General features: G+C 32.5%; 1 protein-coding gene across 1 annotated transcript in view; it reads right to left on the reverse strand.

The window, feature by feature from the left end:
* AGPS (alkylglycerone phosphate synthase) overlaps positions 1 to 19,860 on the reverse strand; it is a 143,890-nt gene that overhangs the window by 47,278 nt on the left and 76,752 nt on the right. Inside the window, exons 11-14 of the mRNA XM_068544862.1 lie at positions 16,870 to 16,997; positions 6,839 to 6,890; positions 2,138 to 2,214; positions 161 to 273 (exon numbers count right to left, since the gene is read on the reverse strand). Of these exons, the coding sequence (XP_068400963.1) occupies positions 161 to 273; positions 2,138 to 2,214; positions 6,839 to 6,890; positions 16,870 to 16,997 (370 nt within the window). The remainder of the gene's footprint in view (positions 1 to 160; positions 274 to 2,137; positions 2,215 to 6,838; positions 6,891 to 16,869; positions 16,998 to 19,860) is intronic.

Consider the following 19,860-nt stretch of genomic DNA (forward strand, 5'->3'; position numbering starts at 1 on the left):
TAGCCTTCTACAAACTTTAGAAGTAAACCAACATAATATTTCAAGTTGACTACCATATATTACCATAAATTTAATACTGAAAAGTGTACATTAACAACTGCTGGGAGATATCAGAATTTTAGCTTAACTTTCTCTTGGCATTACGAACTGAAAGCCATACCCAAATTTTGCAGCAATGTCATACACTTGTTTTTCATGTTGAAGAACCTTCTCACGGTCCCCCTCAAACAGTAATGTAGCGACACTTAGCTGATTTGGATCAAATCCTTTAAACTACAAAAGAATATTATTATTACAGATAAGTCTTAGCCTACAAAATAGTAAATCAAAATACATTTTGCTCTTTTTTTCTTCTGATCTGAGCTCAAACATACCAGCTCTTCAAAATTTGAGCTTTGGAACTTTACACATCAATCAAAAAGAATGCTTAATGTACCTATTTAGGTCATTACAATAGAATAGCACTCAGGAAAAACACTTCATTTTAAAGTATGCCAAGGTATCAATTATAATGACATACTGGTATGGAAATACAACAAATTAACTTGTAAGAATTATAACTGTACCAAAGAATCAAATAAAACTACCAAAATGATAGAACATAATAAAGTAGCAGGATGTTGGGGGGGAGTAAAAACCAGCAGCACCCTTACATACCACCAATAACTTCTTATTAAGTAATATTTTCAAAGGAGACCTTATGTATAAAACAATATAAAACATCTAAGAATAATCTTAAAAGGAAATACATAACTTCATTAGGAAAACATGTCTTAAAAAAAGATGAGAGAAACGTATGTTTCCAAATGCATAAACTAAGTATTATAAATCGGTCGACTTTTGCCCAAATTAATATACTAGTTTATTCCAATTTTAATAAAAACCTCAATGAGCTTCCTAAAATGATGAAGAGTTTCTAAAAATTTTCCAGGATAATGAACAGGTAGATAATGGTGATAACAAGGAAAATTCTGAAAAATAAGAGGAAGAACTAGATCTACAGCAATTAAATCCATTTAATTTTTCAAGAACAAAAGCTCTTTTCAAGAACAAAAGCTATTACATAAAAATGTCTTTTTCTTACATAAGTATATGAGAAAATGTCTTAGACATGGCAAATCAATATAAGAAAAGCAAGGACAGGTTAGTTAATGGTGCTGTCACAACTAGTTAGCAATCAGGAGAGCAAGAGGTGAAGATTAACTTAGTTTTTTATCTCACATCATAAAATTGAAATAAAGTCAAACAGTAATAAAGACAAAAAGTTTTAAAATTCCTTTTTAACAAATAAGTGAGAGAGAGACGAAAATGGTCCTAATCATAGTTCTGGAGGAAGATAGGCTTTTCTAAGCTTAAAAGTAATTAAATAATCACAGGAAAGATATAAAAATTAGAACCTTTGCACCATAAAAAAAAAAAAAAAAGAAAAGAAAGAAACCTTATTAAAAAGGAGTCAACTGACTGGAAAAATTATTTACAACATTTATGAAAAAGGCATCTAATAATTCCACTTTTCAAAAGGCACACAGCAAGGCATTAAACCATTCCCCCCGCCCCCCCCCCAAAAAAAACAAAAAGAAAAACCCCTGAAGTTGCTACCCCTAGCAAAATAACCACATTCAACTAATTCACAAAAAATTACATCTAGGAAATACAGGGAAATGGTCAGTCTCATTAGAATTTCAAGAAATATCAACTAAAATAAAATACTATTTCCCCCCTGGATTTACTAAATTTAAAACAAAACAAAACAAAACAAAAAATCCCATATGTAATAGCAAGGATGAAATCCAAAAATGGTACATATGCATTGTCATGTGTCAAAAGTTTTAAAAAACTAATACTTTTATTCCACTTCTAGATATCTACTATGAAGGAAAAAATTCAAACTATAAAAAATGTTACATGCATAAAACTGTTCAATGTAGTGTTATTTTTAGGAACTTCAAATTCAGGAAAGCTTTTATATTTTCTGAAATTGAATGTATAATTGATTTACTTGATTAAATATTTACTCCAACATAAAAAATAACAATTATGAAATGTACACAGCAACATGGAAGAACATAGGTGTGTGTGTGAGGAAGAGAAGGCAGGAAACAAAATTAATATCCTAAGCATTAAAAAAAATTCTTACCTTTGTAATATAAAACTTTTTTAACCCATCCAAAAATGATGTAAAAATAGAGGAAACCTGAGGTTTAAGAGCATGACCTAAGAAGAAAAAAAAGTTCATATTTTAAGTTAATAGCAAATTAATTTATCTATGTTTTTCATAAGAGCAAGAGGCTACTTTAATTTAGTATCCTAAAAGAAAGTGAATATTTCCATGACTTTAGTTTTTAAAATCTCCTTATGTTATATATATATAACATATTGGTATTAAGATCTACATCTTTTAAAAAGTCACAAACAACTTTTTGTTTACCAAACTCCTTCTTGGGTTTTTTTTTTAACTCTAATTACTATATGTAATTACTACTACACATAGTTTAGGTTATCTTTCAATGGTATAGTTTATACATAGTAAAATCACTTCATTAATTTTTATTTCATTAGGAACACCCAATGATGGCTAGTTCTACTTTTATTTTTTTTAATTATGCAGAAACCATTGAGAACTATAACCAAATATGGAGTCAATGCCAAGTTTAAGATTGTTTCTTAATTAATTCTTAATTCACCCAGAATTCTTGGCATAAAACTAGTAATTGCTTCCTTAATTATACCCAGAGAGTTAAAATTGCCAAAAAAACATAAATGGTGTCTCAGAGTCTGTTAAATTAACATCGTTGCCTGCGGATTAAGTTTAATTGAGTAAAAGTCTTTTACTATTTTCTCATTGTTTTCAGAGTAGCAACTTCTTAACTCCCATGACTATAACATTTAAGAGTCATGCATCTGGCCTTAGTACTCTGAGTCCAATTCAGAAAAATTTGGCATACCATTTATATAGAATTTTTATAAAGACTTTTAAAGACTCTAGTAAATCTAAAATTATCTCCAAATAAAACATTTATTTTTAAAAAAGGCTTTAAGGTTTTGGGATTTTGTTTATTTTTAAAGTGTAGATCCCTTCTTTTAAAATAGGTTCAAACTAGCTTTTGTGAAGGAAAAAAGGTGGGGTGGAGAGAAATATTTCTGGAGGAAAAATGATGACTTGCAGTCTTTTTTTCCCATTCATTTATTTTTTTAAAGTGAGAATCTGAATCTGTAATATTTATTACATTCTTACAGATTATAATAAGAAACTATATTACATAAAAGACCAAGTAACATAAATCTTAACCAGAAGTTAAGAGTTAGGTAACCATGCTATAACCAAACAAAGCAAAAAACAAACAAAAAATAAAGAGCAGATTACATAGAGATGAACCTAGCAATCTTTTTGAGATCCTGGATCACAAGAGGTTTGTTTGGGGATTTTTTTTTTCTTTCATTGTAACCCGTCAGAGATGTTCTCTAGCATAACCAGTGTTTTTAAAAGATTCCATTTCTAGCATGTATAAAGTTAAAGGTAACACATCATCAAAATATTCACTCGCTGTCCCAAATGGAATTCATCCTACTTTAACAGCAACCGGAAACAAATATATAAACATAAATGTGTGAGTGTGTGTATCTGATCCTCATAAAAGACTTCTGGTCCACATATTTTTACACAATGTATGAAGATTCCAAACGTTACTACTCTGATATGGAATAATCCTTAAGGGTATATGTTCATCTTATCACACTGAAATTTAAATGCACAACTTCTATTAACACTACTGTGAGTTAGTCACATATATCCCTAATACTGAGTTGACGTGATAGCTTGATGGAATATGCTTCAAGCATAATTACTGCAAAAGTGATACTAACTTTTAAGTGGGTCAAGTATTAGTATTAATTAAGAGGATATTATTATCTTTTACTTATTCTTAAATTAATGTTGCCTACTGAACTAATTACACTGTAAATATATTCCAGCTATTGTGTTTTATTTTATATAGAAAACAAAGGAACTAGTTCCTAAATTTACTAGCTGGACAGTTTGATTAGTGAATTTTGTTATTGTTACAGTGTTAATTAAATAATTTTAAAGGATTCCATAAATTCTTATGTTTCAAGGAAGTGCTCCAAAGCACTGGAAAAAGTCGGGCTTTGGGGTCAGACAGATTTGGGTTCAACCCCAGCTCCACATATAACTTGTGGACTTTGGCCAAAATATTTAACCTTTGAATTGTTTATAAATTGGAAATACAACCTTGAGGAATGGTTGTGTGCTACTGATAATGTGCTTAGCACTACCCTATATGCTATTCAAGATTTGTTTACCCTCTTTTGCTAATTTGATGATTAAGTCAATCAACATGTAAGTGTCTGTTATGTGACAGGTGCAGGACACATAAAAATGAATAAGAAACATCTCCCAAATTTGATAGACGTTAGTTCACAGGGAAAATATGTAGATCATTTCAATGTACTCAATGATATATAACTTTTCAATATACTGAAAAGGTATCATTTCAGTATAATATATTAAGAGTTGTGTCAAGGGGAGGGGTGATAATAAAAATATTAACAACTAATAATAAGGCTTGTGCTTTGTTAACAACCGATACGGTACAAACATTGACCAATCAGCCATACAGTTGGTACAAGGTCCCGGGCACCACTTGCTGTGCTAAGAGTTATTTAGTTGGTTGATCATGAAGTCATGGCAGGATATATAGGTGGGAAAGCTTCAGTGAATACTGAGAAATCAAAAAGGTTACAGACAGCCAAGAAGCATGATCAGATCTGTACGCCTAAAGGACCACTTTGGTGGCCAAGTAAAGGGCAGAAGGAGAGGAGACACACTAAAGACTAGCGAGAGTAGAACCAACATTAGAGCATGTTCGTAGGTACAGTAATGAGAATGTGGAACAAGGATGACAGATAACCAAAAGGATCTGTCTTTGAACCTACATTTAAATTGTTATAGATCCCAGTTATAAATAAAATCTGGCCATATCATAATTAGTTTTACATAGGTGTCTATGTCCAACATAGTTTACTACATTATAGCATATAAATGGATAACACAGTCTTATTAATCAGATACATGGCTCTCTTCAGACCTAGATCTCTGAATGCAGGCCAAAACACACAGGAGGCTTGGTTTTCATTTGATTTAACTATTTCATCATTTATCGGACACATTTATCTTAAACTTTTATCAGTAGTATAGTATTCTGAAAGTAATTTACTTAAAGAAATAAAAGCTGTGACTTAGAAAAATCTAATTTTAAAACGAACCCTTGGGGCTTCCCTGGTGGCGCAGTGGTTGAGAATCTGCCTGCCAACGCAGGGGACGCGGGTTCGAGCCCTGGTCTGGGAAGATCCCGCGTGCCACGGAGCAACTGGGCCCGTGAGCCACAATTGCTGAGCCTGCGCGTCTGGAGCCTGTGCTCCGCAGCAGGAGAGGCCGCGACGGTGAGAGGCCCGCGCACCGCGATGAAGAGTGGCCCCCGCTTGCCGCAACTGGAGAAAGCCCTCGCACAGAAACGAAGACCCAACACAGCCATAAATAAATAAATAAATAAAAAAAAAAAAAAAAAAAAAGAACCCTTGATATGTTATCAACCTGAGTTCCTTAGTTCAATTTCTATATAATTATGATAATCATTCTTCCCTAAATTAAAATCTAAGCTACTCGTACACCAAAGAAAAGCCTGCCTAACTTGGCCTTTAGTATTTATTATTGAGCAATCATTCTGGGACTATTTTGAGGGTACTTAAAGTCTATAAACTTAAATCCCAAACTAAATTTCAGCATATGGAAAAATTCAGAAGCAATAAAACTAGAATTGATAAGATGATAAATCGTGTCAGAAAGTTTAATACTTTAAGCAAAATAGGAAGAAAAAGAAACATGGTTAACTGTTACTGAATTCTCCACCTGAATATTCCATGGTCAACTTAAACACAACCCATTTGTAATGTTTTTTCCCCAAAATCATCTCTTCTTCTAGACTGTTATTCAATCCACCAGTCAATCAATCAGACATCAGGAGTTGCCCTAAACTCTTCCCTTTATTTAACCTTCCACATCCAGTTGGCAAACTGTTCTTTGGAAAATCTATTCTTTACTCTCTATCTCCACTGCTGCTGCCTTGAACAAGGCCCCCAGTATTTGCCTCTTTAACCATTTCAACTCCTCCTCCATGCTTGCACCATCCTAATCCATCCTGCATAATGCTAGCAGAATGAGCTTTCTATAAAGCTGAGTTACTGTATTCCCTCTACAAAGATATCCCTCTGCTGACAAGATAAAACCCAAATCTATCCTGCAAAGCCCTAGTCCACCCATCCAGCTTTATCTCTTGTTACCACTTTCACCCTACAGTCTATTTGAGCCACACAGAACTATCTGAAGAAGTTCAAACACGCCATTAAGGTTTTACAATTTCATATTTTTTGCTGATAAGCGAACAAAAATTTGGTAGGAAAGAAGAGACTGTCTCAGGCAAACTTCTATTCACCTTTTAAGATTTTGTCTAAGCAACACTCCTTCAAGAAGCCTTTCCCCACGCTCTGCCTCAATCTCAGGCAAAATCAAGTAGGATCAACCCCTCCTTCATCTGCACCAGGGTATCCAGTGCAGTCTTCTTTCACATCACCTCTAACACTCCAGCACTCATTCATTTATACAATTGTCTGTCCTCATTAGATTGAGAACTTCCTGAAGGACAGGAGCTATGACATTTATCTTTCTAGCTCTGTACTCAGTACTCTTCCTGGCACATAACTGGTGTTTCATAAGTTTTTGTGGCTTAGTGAGCAGATTTTTAAAGTACCATTCCTTACTTACCAAACTGAAATTGCTGGTTGTCCATGAGGCGAATAGATGCAGGGGCACATCTCTGTTTTAAAAAGAAAAAAAAAAAAAGTGATACAAATTTAATACGGTAAAGAAGCTAGACAGGTAGAAAATGAATGTCATCTTTCTGTATTTGAGATTAAGAGCTTAGTTCCTAAGGATACATACAGGAAAAAAAAATCTTAACTTTTTATACAGTTTTATGACAACAAATAAAACATCAGTGGCTTCTATAAAATAGTATCTGGAGAGGAGAAATCTATGTACATAATACATATATACATACACATGTTGCCAGATCTTTAATTTATCTGCAACAAGATCTGCTTAATGCCTAGCAAAGACCTGTGGAAATACCTAAAGGAAATATTAGGCCTCAAAGTAGATTATTTTAAAACAAAGTAGAAAACTTATAAACTAAAATCAATGCCTAGAGCATTATGCCACTGATGAACTATAAAGTGTCACTGGGCTCATACTCTTTTAAAATGAGGAAGATGATGGTGGCATTTTTGTGGGCCAAAACACTTTAAAAATTTAACTGAGATGTCTTCATAGATAAGGACTTGTTCTTTCTTTTCATTCCTTCTCATAATCCATTTTAAACAGAAAAACTATCAGTCGATGTGCAGAATTCTAAGATCTTTCAAGGTTACTTGTATGAAAACAGCAACAAAACTTGAAGCATAACATTATGTATCTAAAACATCTAAAACTGCACCTGTGTTATATTTATCTAGGCACACACTAAAAGCTGCAAGGAAAGAAAAATGAAGAAAGCAAATATTCAAATTAACTTTGTGATGCTACAACACTACCATACAAACACTAGCAAGGTTTAAGTTAGCTACAGTTTTTCCAAAGAATTTAAGTGAGCTTTACCCTAAATGGGATTTTTATATTCTATGCAACTTTTTAACATGGTTAAACTTCCACCAAGAAGCTGCTTTCAGACCACAAAATTTTGACTGTCATAAACTTTTTAAACATTTATCTTCTGAATAACATTTATCAATAAAATCTTTATCAACACAATGTTGAGATTTATGAAAATAGAATCACTCAAAAGAACAAAACTTATAAATATATACCTTAACTGTGTGTTATAACATTTTTGCTATTATGTGCTTTTAATTGAACAAATACTTAATTTTATAAAACCACTCGTAATACATACTTTATTTTACCCAACAAAATGACTGGTTAGATTCTTATTTTGAACACTGTATAATTTATTTCCTCATCTTTGATACTAAAGGTGAGATAATACAATCTATATTTTTAAAAAGCCATTGCCAAATCTGAAGAACAATATTAGGTAATTTATATACTTAACAATAACCTATTGCCTTACATTTTATAGAATCCTATTGTGTACAAGCTGTTTTCATATGTCTTTATTTAATATAAGAAACAACTTTGTCGGGGTAGCAGAACTGGTATTATCCCCATTTTACAGATGAGGATGTAAGAACCAGAGAGACTAAAAGACATGCCTGAGGTCAGATGACTGTAAAACAGAAAAGACAGAACTAGGACCAAGATATCCTGACAGCTAGATGAACGATATTTCAAATACGCCACACAGCCTCAAAAATATAAAAAAATTAAAAATCACAAAAGACACACACATACTTACACACACAGAGCTTTCAAGTCACATTTGAAACAAAAATTACATGAAAACCCTCTTACTTGCTATTTTGCAGTGTTATTAAAAGTATATTTATAAAATAAAATAAAAAATCTACAACCTGAGTACTTTCAAATCTTGGTATAAAGGTATCTTTGTAGTTGGGTTAACGCTTCTAAAAACATTACCAGTTTCCAAAATACTAAACGAAAATCAATTTTCCTGAAACATTTTTATTAAAACAGGCACATCAACTTCAAATAAAACAAATAAAGCCTGAGTAGACCAAGTTTCTTTTCTTCATAAAATAAACAGAATATCATATAACATATGTATTTATATGTTTGGGCTTAAGCACACCAGTAAAATATGAGAAAGAATTCAGAGCCATTCTGTCGTTATTAGAAAAAAAACTTTTAAATTCCTACCAACAACTTGTAAATTCCATCTCTTACTGCCACTCAGATTCTACTTCACCTGTATCTATAGCAGGTGTTACTAATGAAAACCTACATAGGCACACATATAACAGAAAATGGAAAAAAAGTATATTACATTTATAGTTAATTTCTAGTGGAATTCAATCTCTGAAACAACTAAAATACAATATGTAGGCCTTGATAAGATCTTAGTTTGAAAGACTATCCACAAAATACATTTTGGGGACAACTGGAATAATTGATTATAGAATGAATACTAGATGGCATTAAGAAATTACTGCTGGACTGACAGATATAGAGAACAAACTAGTGGTTATCAGCTGGAGTGGGGGGGGGATATAGGGATGGAGAAGTGGGAGGTACAAACTATTGGGTGTAAGACAGGCTCAAGGATGTATTGTACAACACAGGGAATACAGCCAATATTTTGTAATTATAATTGGAAAGTAATCTTTAAAAATTGTATAAAAATTTGAAAATTAATTAAAAAAAGAAATACAGGGAAAAAAGTACTGATTTTCTTAGACATGATAATGATATTGTGGCTATAAAAAAGAACACCTTAATTTTCAGAGGATGTATACTGAAGTATTTGGAAGTCAAATGTTATAATGCAACTTAATTTCAAATGGTCACGGAAAAATACACAAATATGTAAAACAAACAGCAAAAAGTTAGTAATTTTTGCATATACAAGATGAATATACAGGTGACCACTGTACTATTCTTTCAAAGTTTCTGTATGCTTAGAATTTTCAAATAAAAGTTGAAAAAATAAGTGAGAAACTTGCTTCAGGGCACTTGCTACATACAGCAACTGATATTCAATTATATTGAACATGATTTTAACTTGACAGCTGAGTTACATAAACTAGTCAGTCATCCACTGTTCCTATTTATACTGAGGCAGAGTTGATGATTACATACTAATACATCGAAAAAAGAATTAAAAGCTATAGAAATCTTTTTGTATCTAGATTATAAATATTAAATTCATTTTCAACACTGACTTTTAAAAATTATCAAAATAAAACCAACAGCTTTAGTAAGTCTCATGTTTTAATAGTGCCACATTTTTTAAAAAGTCAGTGAATGGAGTTTTTCAGTTATTGTCACAAGTAAATTCTCATAAGCAAAGCACAGCATCAAGACTGCTTTAGATTCTACAGCAAATAATCTGTAAATCACTATGCATCATTCTAAAAATACAAAGGAGGAAAAGTTTCTTAGAATTTTAAATCAGAAGTCATGACACTTAATTAAATAGGAGTCCTTATAACCAAAAAACCAAAATAATATTACTATTCTTAAAAAACAACATTCAAACTAGGTTACTATAAGATTAGGTTATATTTTAATGCTATAAAACTACCTTGGTAAGTTAAAAAAATTCAAAATAACTCCTTTAAAAGTTAAAGACATCACAAATTCTGAGAATTTGAGCACTAAATTCAATCCCATGCTATACAATTATGCTCTGCTAGAGTATTCCATAGATGAGGAAAGGGGAAAAGGGTCCTTGAGATAAAGTGACCCCTGGTGGTATGTGATCAGAACTAACCTGAGAGGGGATATTTTTACCTAGAAATTTTAATGGGTTAATGATACATTCAGGGTATTTAAGGAACACTCAAACAAAAATTGCTTACTTGAAGTGGAGTTAATGAAATAACTGATTTTGTTTTTATTATGATAAATGCACTCTGACTAAAATCGCTCAGGTCACCTGCTTGTACTTTATACTTTAGTAAATAGTCTAAAAAAATCATATGAGAAACTCATTATGGACTAATAAATAAATATCAGTATCTTTGTTTTATCTGAGCAAAGAAGAAATAAATAAACCAGTGACCTCAAAGCATGGGTATAAGATTGACTAAGTCAAATTGCTGCCAATTTCTTCCCTTTAATGATGCTACAACCAGGAATTTACTTGAATACATAACCTGAAAAATAAAAAAAACACCACTCTAATTAGTCTTATTTACTTAGTAGAATTCTCGGCACTAACTTAAAAAGCAACCTCTTTCCCAATCTAACCATTTTCTCCAAAACAAAATAGTCCCTATAAGAAACACATCAAAAGATTTCTGCAAAATTTGTTTTTATGGAACTAAGTCATATTGCTTTCTTGTCACAGGGAAAACCAGAACTCGCACTTCAGATGAGACACTTTGTTCGAGGAAGTATCTAAGTTTACTAGCTACTGGCGAAAGAAATTCAATATTAACATGTTTCATACGTCTGCATGATTTCTTCTAGCTTCATAAGGATAAACTATAAAATATAAGCACTGAGTGGCAGTCCTATATCTCTGGTATCTTGGTTAAAAAATGAATAACCTTTGAATTGAAAAGGTTTGTTTCTTCAAGGAGTAAATCAAACTTTCAGTATAGACTCTGGAATGGCCCTAGTTCCTGAGCCTTAAAACTATTCTGGAGATAGTCTACTAACATACTGTATCAGAAGCTAATGCTTCAATACCAAACCCCTTGTACACGGCTATACAAAAATTTAAGCACAGAAAATTTTATCATGATATGCAGTATCTTTGGTGACTGTTAGAAGACAGAAACCATGTCTATTTAATTTACATAATATCAACTGCACTTTGTTGGATATAAAGTTAAAAGCATACTCTCTCACATAAAAAGCACAATAAAATAACTGATATTAATTTAATTAATAAATTAATTTTAAAAGTTCAAAAAAAGGATATGTAAAAGAATTCTGTTAAATACAAATTTCTAGGTATAAAAGCTTAAAATGTAGACAGAATTAGTTTTTCCTCTAATAATAAATCACAATTGACACCACGGATGAAATCATGCAATATTTAAGGCTACTGGTAAACTGGTTAATCCTATTAGAAAGGATATACTGGCTTACAGCCAGGAATCTACATTGTAAACAAGAACTTTTTTAGCAAGAGAATTATCTCTTGGTTTTAAAGAATGAAACAAATACATAATACAGGGTAGATATTTCCCTCCGCTTATGTTAAGGGAAGGGGCAAAAGTTAATGCCAAACAGTCTCCTGGTCAAAATTGTACATTTTCACTTTAGTAAAGGTGTAATGACTAGAGCATGTCTCATAACTGTCCTCAAGCTTGATACATTTTGCTGGATCACACAGTAAAGAATCCAATTAACCAAACATTTGGCTAGGTTATTCTCTCTGCTTCAGAGTGTGAAAAACATGACATCAAAAAATGATTTAAAATAACAATTCCATTTTCTATACGTAACAAATTATCTCCAAGAATTATCACTTAATATAAATAAACTTTAAACGTTTTACAATATAAGTGCTAAACCTAACTCCTTTCAATTTATTTGAACCCCTACAGGATAAATCAAGTTGAAAACAGAACAATTCAGAATTGAGATATAACAGTCTGAATTGTCAGACATGAACTATGTATATCTTCCGAAATTATGGTCTAAACTCACTAGAAAAAAATACCCTATCAGTTTAAAATTGTTTAAAATAAAAGTGATGGTAGGTAGAAAGGGCCATCCCTTGTCAAAAGAAAAAGCTGCCTTTTAATCTGTAATTCTAAAAACCTAGTTCTGATACTGAGAAATACAGTTTTCAGAGGAATTTGTACTACAGACATACAGACAGTCTGTAGTACACATACAGACAGTCAATGTTTCCTCATAATGGAACAAATTGGTCCTCTCTCAATACCACAAGGCATAACTCCTAAGTTTTTATTGGCAAATGGTGGGGGAAGATCCCAAACTTTAAAAATTGCTTTTGAACTTGTTTCAACACTCCATGTTCCCTTCAACCCTTGTAAAAACATACTTGCCATTTTAAAACAAACAATAAAAGAGAAAAATAAAATATTATATCTGACACTGATATTCTGATTAAAAAACACAATTTTCCCCCCTCTTGAGAGGCTACAGTAGGAAATCTAGTCTCTGAGAAAATCTTAAAAGCCACTTACCCATCTACTGAGTAAAGCTGGAGATTCTACTGGACTGCCACTTATGAGATAGAATCACATTAATCTTCCACTAAATCTTCCTTTCTAGCTCCTCACAAGGCAGTGAAGTACTGAAAGAGGACAATTCCTCACATGGACAAAGATCAGATGAGTGACCTTAGTAGAATCCTTCTGCTGCCAGTATAAAGTTGCTTTATTTATTTCCTTCAGTAAGAATAGTGATAAAAATATACACAGAGCCCACTTAGCTATCTGTGAACAATCATGTCTGCTCCTTTCCAAAAGATACTCATCCAAAAGCAACTTGAGTCTGAAAATAGTGCAAAAATGGAAGTGCTATGAAATGACAGTGAGGAATTACAAGCAGCCAACTCATTACTCAATCAAGAATTTGGCATAATCGTAAACCATGTACCATCTATTTTAATGGATCTTAATTTTCTTGCTATCAAATGAAATTCCAAATCACAAATTGAACAATGACTGGTGCCAAAACCTGATAATTTTCTAAATTTTTCTGCTTGAGAATACTGTTATAAAGCAGGGCAGCATATACAGTACCATTCTTGACACATGAGATTTGTATACTCTATAAACTAATATATAAATGTCCCTAAACATAATACATTTACCCATTTCCAGGAAAGGGAATGCCCCTCTATATGTGAAGTATAACAAGAGTAAAAAATGCAGGTTCCCCAAACAGTGGAATATTTCCAAATCCCAGTAACTATTCTTAGCAACTGTTTCATTCGTAAGAGCAACATTTGAGAATGAAATATTATCTATCTAGACTTTTCAATCAGTTTCAAGTAAGGCAAGCTTTCCAGTTACATGGTATTTATGTCTCTAAAAATTATCTATTACTAATTACAGAGAACCAAATTATTAAAGCTATAGATTAGAAAGGAGCTTTCTTTTTGACCTGGTTTTTAACCACAGGGTGGCACTTTCTATCAATCATCACCTTTATTTATCCCAAGATATATATATTCAATATAGTTTTGTGTAGTGAATTTAGATTATGGTCATATTGTAAATATCCAAATAATTAAAAAAAAAACAAACTTTTATTGACTTATGCAAAGATGAAGAAAAATGTTACCACCTGCCTTTCATTATCACAAGTAGCTCTTATCTGTTACTTTCTATCAGGAGCATATTAAATTGTAACAAAAACTGCATCAAATTGCACCAACTATTTATGTTTCAATTCAATATTTCCAATTTTAGTGAAATTATAAATTTAGGATTTTGACATATTTGTACACCATTTCTCATTAATGAAACCTAAGACAGATTTACATGTGAGTATTTTTAATGCGGAAAAGCAGATGGAGCACTCAGGAAAGAATAAAATATGTCTACTTCTATTCCAAAGATCATATAACAACACTTTTTAACAAGTCTACTAAATCTGTGTTCAACAGAGTGGAGGTATTGTGAAGGGGCAGATTTGGCCAACATAGACTGAGTGTGTACTCATTAAGATCTTTTGTTAAAAATACATACAAATCAGACTAGTTTTATAAATTCTATAATTATTTTAAAAATCTAATTTGGGGGCTTCCCTGGTGGCGCAGTGGTTGAGAATCTGCCTGCCAATGCAGGGGACACGGGTTCAAGCCCTGGTTTGGGAAGATCCCACATGCCGTGGAGCAACTAGGCCCATGAGCCACAATTACTGAGCCTGCGCGTCTGGAGCCTGTGCTCCACAACAAGAGAGGCCGCGATAGTGAGAGGCCTGCGCACCGCAATGAAGAGTGGCCCGCACTTGCCGCAACTAGAGAAAGCCCTTGCACAGAAATGAAGACCCAACACAGCCAAAAATAAATAAATAAATAAATTTTTAAAAAAAATCTAATTTGGCATTCATGTTTATTTTGCCATAAAAAAATGGAGGCAATCATGGTCAACTAAAAACATGTCATTCAAAACTTGAACAAGAGGGACAATATAAACTGTATCTTTAATAATAAAGCTTTTCTTGGAGGGGATATAGTCAAGCTTGACAAAGATGAAAAGTAAATAAAAATAAAATACTTAACACAAAGAATGAACTACAATACAAAGTGAAAACACTAGAATAAAAAAAATATCATTAAGGAAGATTTGAAATTAATCAGAAAATATAATCTATTTATGGAAAATATTTGGTTTTATTTTGATTTTTAATTGATGAATTTACAGTTATTTTCTTAAAAAGAACAAAAAAACCTAGTTTCCCATTCTTCTAGGAATGAATTCACAGGCAAAACCATAAGGCTCTTCAAGTACTTCTTTTGTTTTTTAATACCTGAGGTATCTTAAATTCGAAGTTACTTCCTTGGCCTTTAAGTGATGGAAGGGTTTAGCAACAAGTTATCAGAACACACGTGAACTTTACCGCTCGGTGCCCAAATATTTACATCTAAAACTTATCTCCACTCCTTTACTCAATAATTCTACTTTTAAATATTACTGCCATCTCGTTATATTAGCAAACATAGCATAATACTAGCTCTTTAACCGTAACATAATATCCTCAAAGTTCAAGTGAATTAGGAGCTCTTAAGGATTTCAACAACATTCACTTCTGCGTTAACACCACCAAAGTAACCTGCCACAAGTTCAAGAATGTTCATTCCAGGACTATACGTCTTTTAAAACTCTCCCTTTACCTAGGAGTAAGACAACCAAGATTAAGGAGCCTATGGCTAAATCTTGATGGGGGAAGAATCAATCTAATGATAAGTAACTGAAGCTACTTGGAAATTATAAAAATTACCCTCCTCAACTGTTAGATTAGGTGATCATATAGTTGGACTTTTTAAAAGTGAGAAACTGTAAGAAAGAATGAGTGTCTCAGAAAGCAAGACTGAGTGTATGGAATAAAGAGCACTGGAAATGGTAAATATGTGGGCAAATATAACATTTTTTTTTACTCATTTTATATTTTTTTAAAACATTAATAGTGGTTTGGTTCTCTTGGAATGGTATGAAGATAAGACTCAGTACCTTACAAAGACCACAATGAACACGGAGTACTTGCTAGATACCACTCTTTTTCCTTATCAGATCCTCCCTCCACCCTATTCTGAATACCCAGAAGCTGATCTATATGGGTCACATCAGAAAGCTCCCTTGCACTCAAGATTCAAATTGGGTATAGCTGATGGGAAGTATTAAAGAACTCTGAGTTTGGAGGAAGCAAGAAGAGAGAGACTGGAGTATATTCCCTTGACTTCCTCCCTGCTGGGAAATGTTGAAATAAGAATTTTTTCACAAACCATTATAATTCGAACAATGAACCAAATGTCTAAAGAAACCCAAGAATTCCCACACTGATACACATAACTAACACAGAAATAAAATTACTTGGCATTATTTAGTCTTTTTAAAACCCTTGACAATATATCCCTTTTTTTAAAGAAGGGGAAAGTGGGAATTCTTCTTAGCTTATATCTAAATATCTTGTATTATGTTACACTATATTATATTACTTAATTTAACATATAGCTTAGGAAATATTAAAAAACAAGTAAGGCCTAGTAGCAGCACATTCTAAGAATTGATAAAGTTTGATTACTTATATTTAATTTCTGTATTTTGGGGCCACTGATATTCAGCCAATTATTTTAATTTCAATAAATATCTTAAGAAAAATGCAATATTACTGCAATTAATCACAAAATATCTTACCCAAAAATAACTTAAGAAAACATTCAATAAAAGGCAGAGACATTTGAAGCCATCAACTCAGGTACATACCTTACCTTGTCTTAAAATTGTACAGCATTCTTTAAACCAAGAAATAGGTGTATAATTACTCAAAGAAATAGCAACTGAACTTAAAGGGATGATTTTACAACATTACCTTTTCATATAGAACTGGGTAAAAATCACAAATATAACACAACTAAATATGAAGACTATATGTGACATATCAAAATCAATTATGCAGCAGAATTTTAAAAATATATATGGGTGGGTTTTTGTTTTTGTTTTTACCTGTTTTGCAATTTCTCTTAAACAGGCTACTCCTCGTTCAAAATTAGGGAAAGCTACTGAGCCATACTTTTGGTATTCAGGGATTGGTCTGATTTTTATTGTAGCTTCTGTTATCACACCAAGAGTTCCTGAAAAAGAAGGGGGAATAATCCAATATATCACATGCCAATTTTCTAAATCATATTTAAATCTACTTTATCTATTTATTCTACTAATTTATTCTATTAATCATATTTAAATCTATTTAATCTATTCTATGTGGGGAATAATGGCTACTCAAGTCCTTCTAGAAAAACATCTAAGCAAATTTTATAATTTCTAAAAAAAGTTTTTGGAATACATTTTTCTTAGTTATGTATAAATATTTTAAAACATTTTTAAGGTAACCTTTCTCCAAAGAGGTTAATTTTAAATAGTTTTTAAAGTATTACAACTTATTAAAATTTAAATCTGAAAAACAACAGGTTTTTATATCTCATATGCATTCAAACAAAAGTATATTTTGATAGTTGAACCTATTTTTACTATGACAACAATTTATTGGGGCAAAAAGAATCTAATTTTCTATGAGAATTTAAGTTGACAGAAGAAATTAGAGAGACTATTACACTTCGCCTTTTTTCTTAAGAATTCACACGAAGAAAAGACAAAGGCAATATTAAGATGCCCTTAGAAGAAAAAAGAAAACAGATATTTCAGAGACAAAATAGTTACAAATAGCTAGCAGAAGAGGACCATCAATGAAACAAATATCCTTTTCTTTATTACATGGAGGAGTAGTGGAGGACAAATCACAGAGGAAAAATGCAAGTTAAATATAACTACATGATCTAAATAGCTATGCTAAAATATCTGAAGAGACATGGTTAAAAATAATTGTATTCAAAAAGCCAAGCTTTCAAAATCAGTGCTTTCTAATGTACAAATGATATGAATTATTATTAATACTATTAAGTAAATTTTCTGAGAATCATGAAAAAAAGAACAAAAGGGAAATCCGAAATTATAGAACTTAATTACAACACTAGAAATAAGTTAAAAGTATCACAAAAATCAATGCTTCCAATAAATTTATAATATACCTAAAATAAAATGTTAATACATAATACTGTAGAAGATTAAAAACTACGAGTCCACAAAGAGTAAACTACATTATATCACAATGTTTGTCACATATACAAATGATTTCCTACTTAGATAGCAAATACAACCCTATTATGATTTGTAAAATCACAAAAGCTCTGCAAAGTTGGCCTGACTAATATTTGAATAAAAAGATAGATATGTCTTGTACATTTTAAAAGATAGTAAGAGTGACTAGACTTTCTCTTTTATTTTAGCATCTTTATTGAGATACAATTCACAGACCATAAAATTCACCCATTTAAAATGTAAAATTCAATGGTTTTAAACTATTTACAGATATATGCAACTATCACTACAATCTAAGTTTACAACATTTTCATCACCCCCCAAAAATAAATCCCATACCCATTTTCCCCACACACACCTCAGCCCTAGACAAACACCAGTATATTTTGTCTCTAGGAATTTGCCTATTGAGCATTTCATATAAATAGAATCTTACAATATGTGGCCTTTTTGTGACTGACTACTTTCACTTAAATGTTTTCAAGGTTCATCTATGTTGTAGCATGTACTAAGTACTTCATTCCTTTTAATTGCTGAATATTATTCTATTGTATGGTATGGACATTTGGGTTTCTACTTTTTTTTTTTTTTTAAACTCGATTACCAGCTTGTTATAAAAGGAAACAACTCAGGAACAATCAAACAGAAGAGATGCACAGAACAAAGTATGGGGGAAATGGTGCAGAGTTCCCATGCCCTCTCCAGATACACCACCCTCCCAGCACCTCCATGTGGTTACCAACCCAGTAGTCCTCTGAAACTCATAATTTAGGGATTTTTATGTAGGCTTCATTACACAGCCATGATGACTAAACCACTGATCATGGGCGACTAATTCCACTTCCAGCTGCTCCTCTCCTCTCCTTTCCTCTCCCCTCCCCTCCCTAGAGGTCAGGGGGTGAGGCTGAAAGTTCCACAGTTTTCCATATTTTGGCTACTATGAATAATACTACTACAAATATAGGTGTACAAGTTTGTATATATGTTTTCCTTTCTCTTGGATAGATACATGAAGACTTTCTTAATTTCAGAAAAACCTTTGACCCTATTCCATGTAACACTCTACCTCAGGTACCTTTCCTGAGACTAAGTTCTAGGCAAGTGCAGCTAAGAGGTGAGGAGAGGCTCACTTCTTGCACCCAGCCTAAATTGGTGAGACAGAGGCTCTACTTTGAGTGATGCACTAAGTCTATGGTCCCAACCCTTTGCCCTGGCTTGTAAAGGGCTGGTATCTTGCCAGGAGAAGCAAACCAAGATCTACTTTCCTTCCTCCTTCTCCCCAGCACTTAGTTTCTAAAGTAAGGGTGTCCTCAGAGAAAAACATGCCACTGTCCCCACACCCACCTCCACAGCCTTAGCTCAGAGATTTTGCCAGAGGAAGAAATAAGCCATCAAACAGCTCCCAATCTTTTTTTCGAAGATTATTTGCAACAGAGCATGAAGAAGTTCAAGAAGTTCAAGAAGTTTCAAGAATACTCTTGAAAACAGTGGAGGATGTGGTAAAAGGTAATTGGGAAGACATAGGTAAATTTACTGGAGATATAGGCAAAATTGCAGGCCAGCTGTTGCGTGGTAGAAACCTGGGGATACTGGAAGTCCTAGGTACAGCGATCAGGCAAGAGAAAAAAATAAAAGGCATAAAAACTGGAAAGGAAGAAGTAAAACTGTCTCTATTTGTAGACGACATGATTTTATATACGGTTGGCTATACTATGCCATTTTATATAAGAGATAAACATCTGCAAATTCTGGTATCTGCAGGGGTTTCTGGAAGCAATCCCCTGCAGATACTGAGGAACAACTATAGAGAAAACCCTAGAGTCAACCAAAAAACTATTC

Source organism: Eschrichtius robustus, chromosome 5, assembly GCF_028021215.1.
Source record: "Eschrichtius robustus isolate mEscRob2 chromosome 5, mEscRob2.pri, whole genome shotgun sequence".
In the NCBI taxonomy this organism is placed as follows: domain Eukaryota; kingdom Metazoa; phylum Chordata; class Mammalia; order Artiodactyla; family Eschrichtiidae; genus Eschrichtius; species Eschrichtius robustus.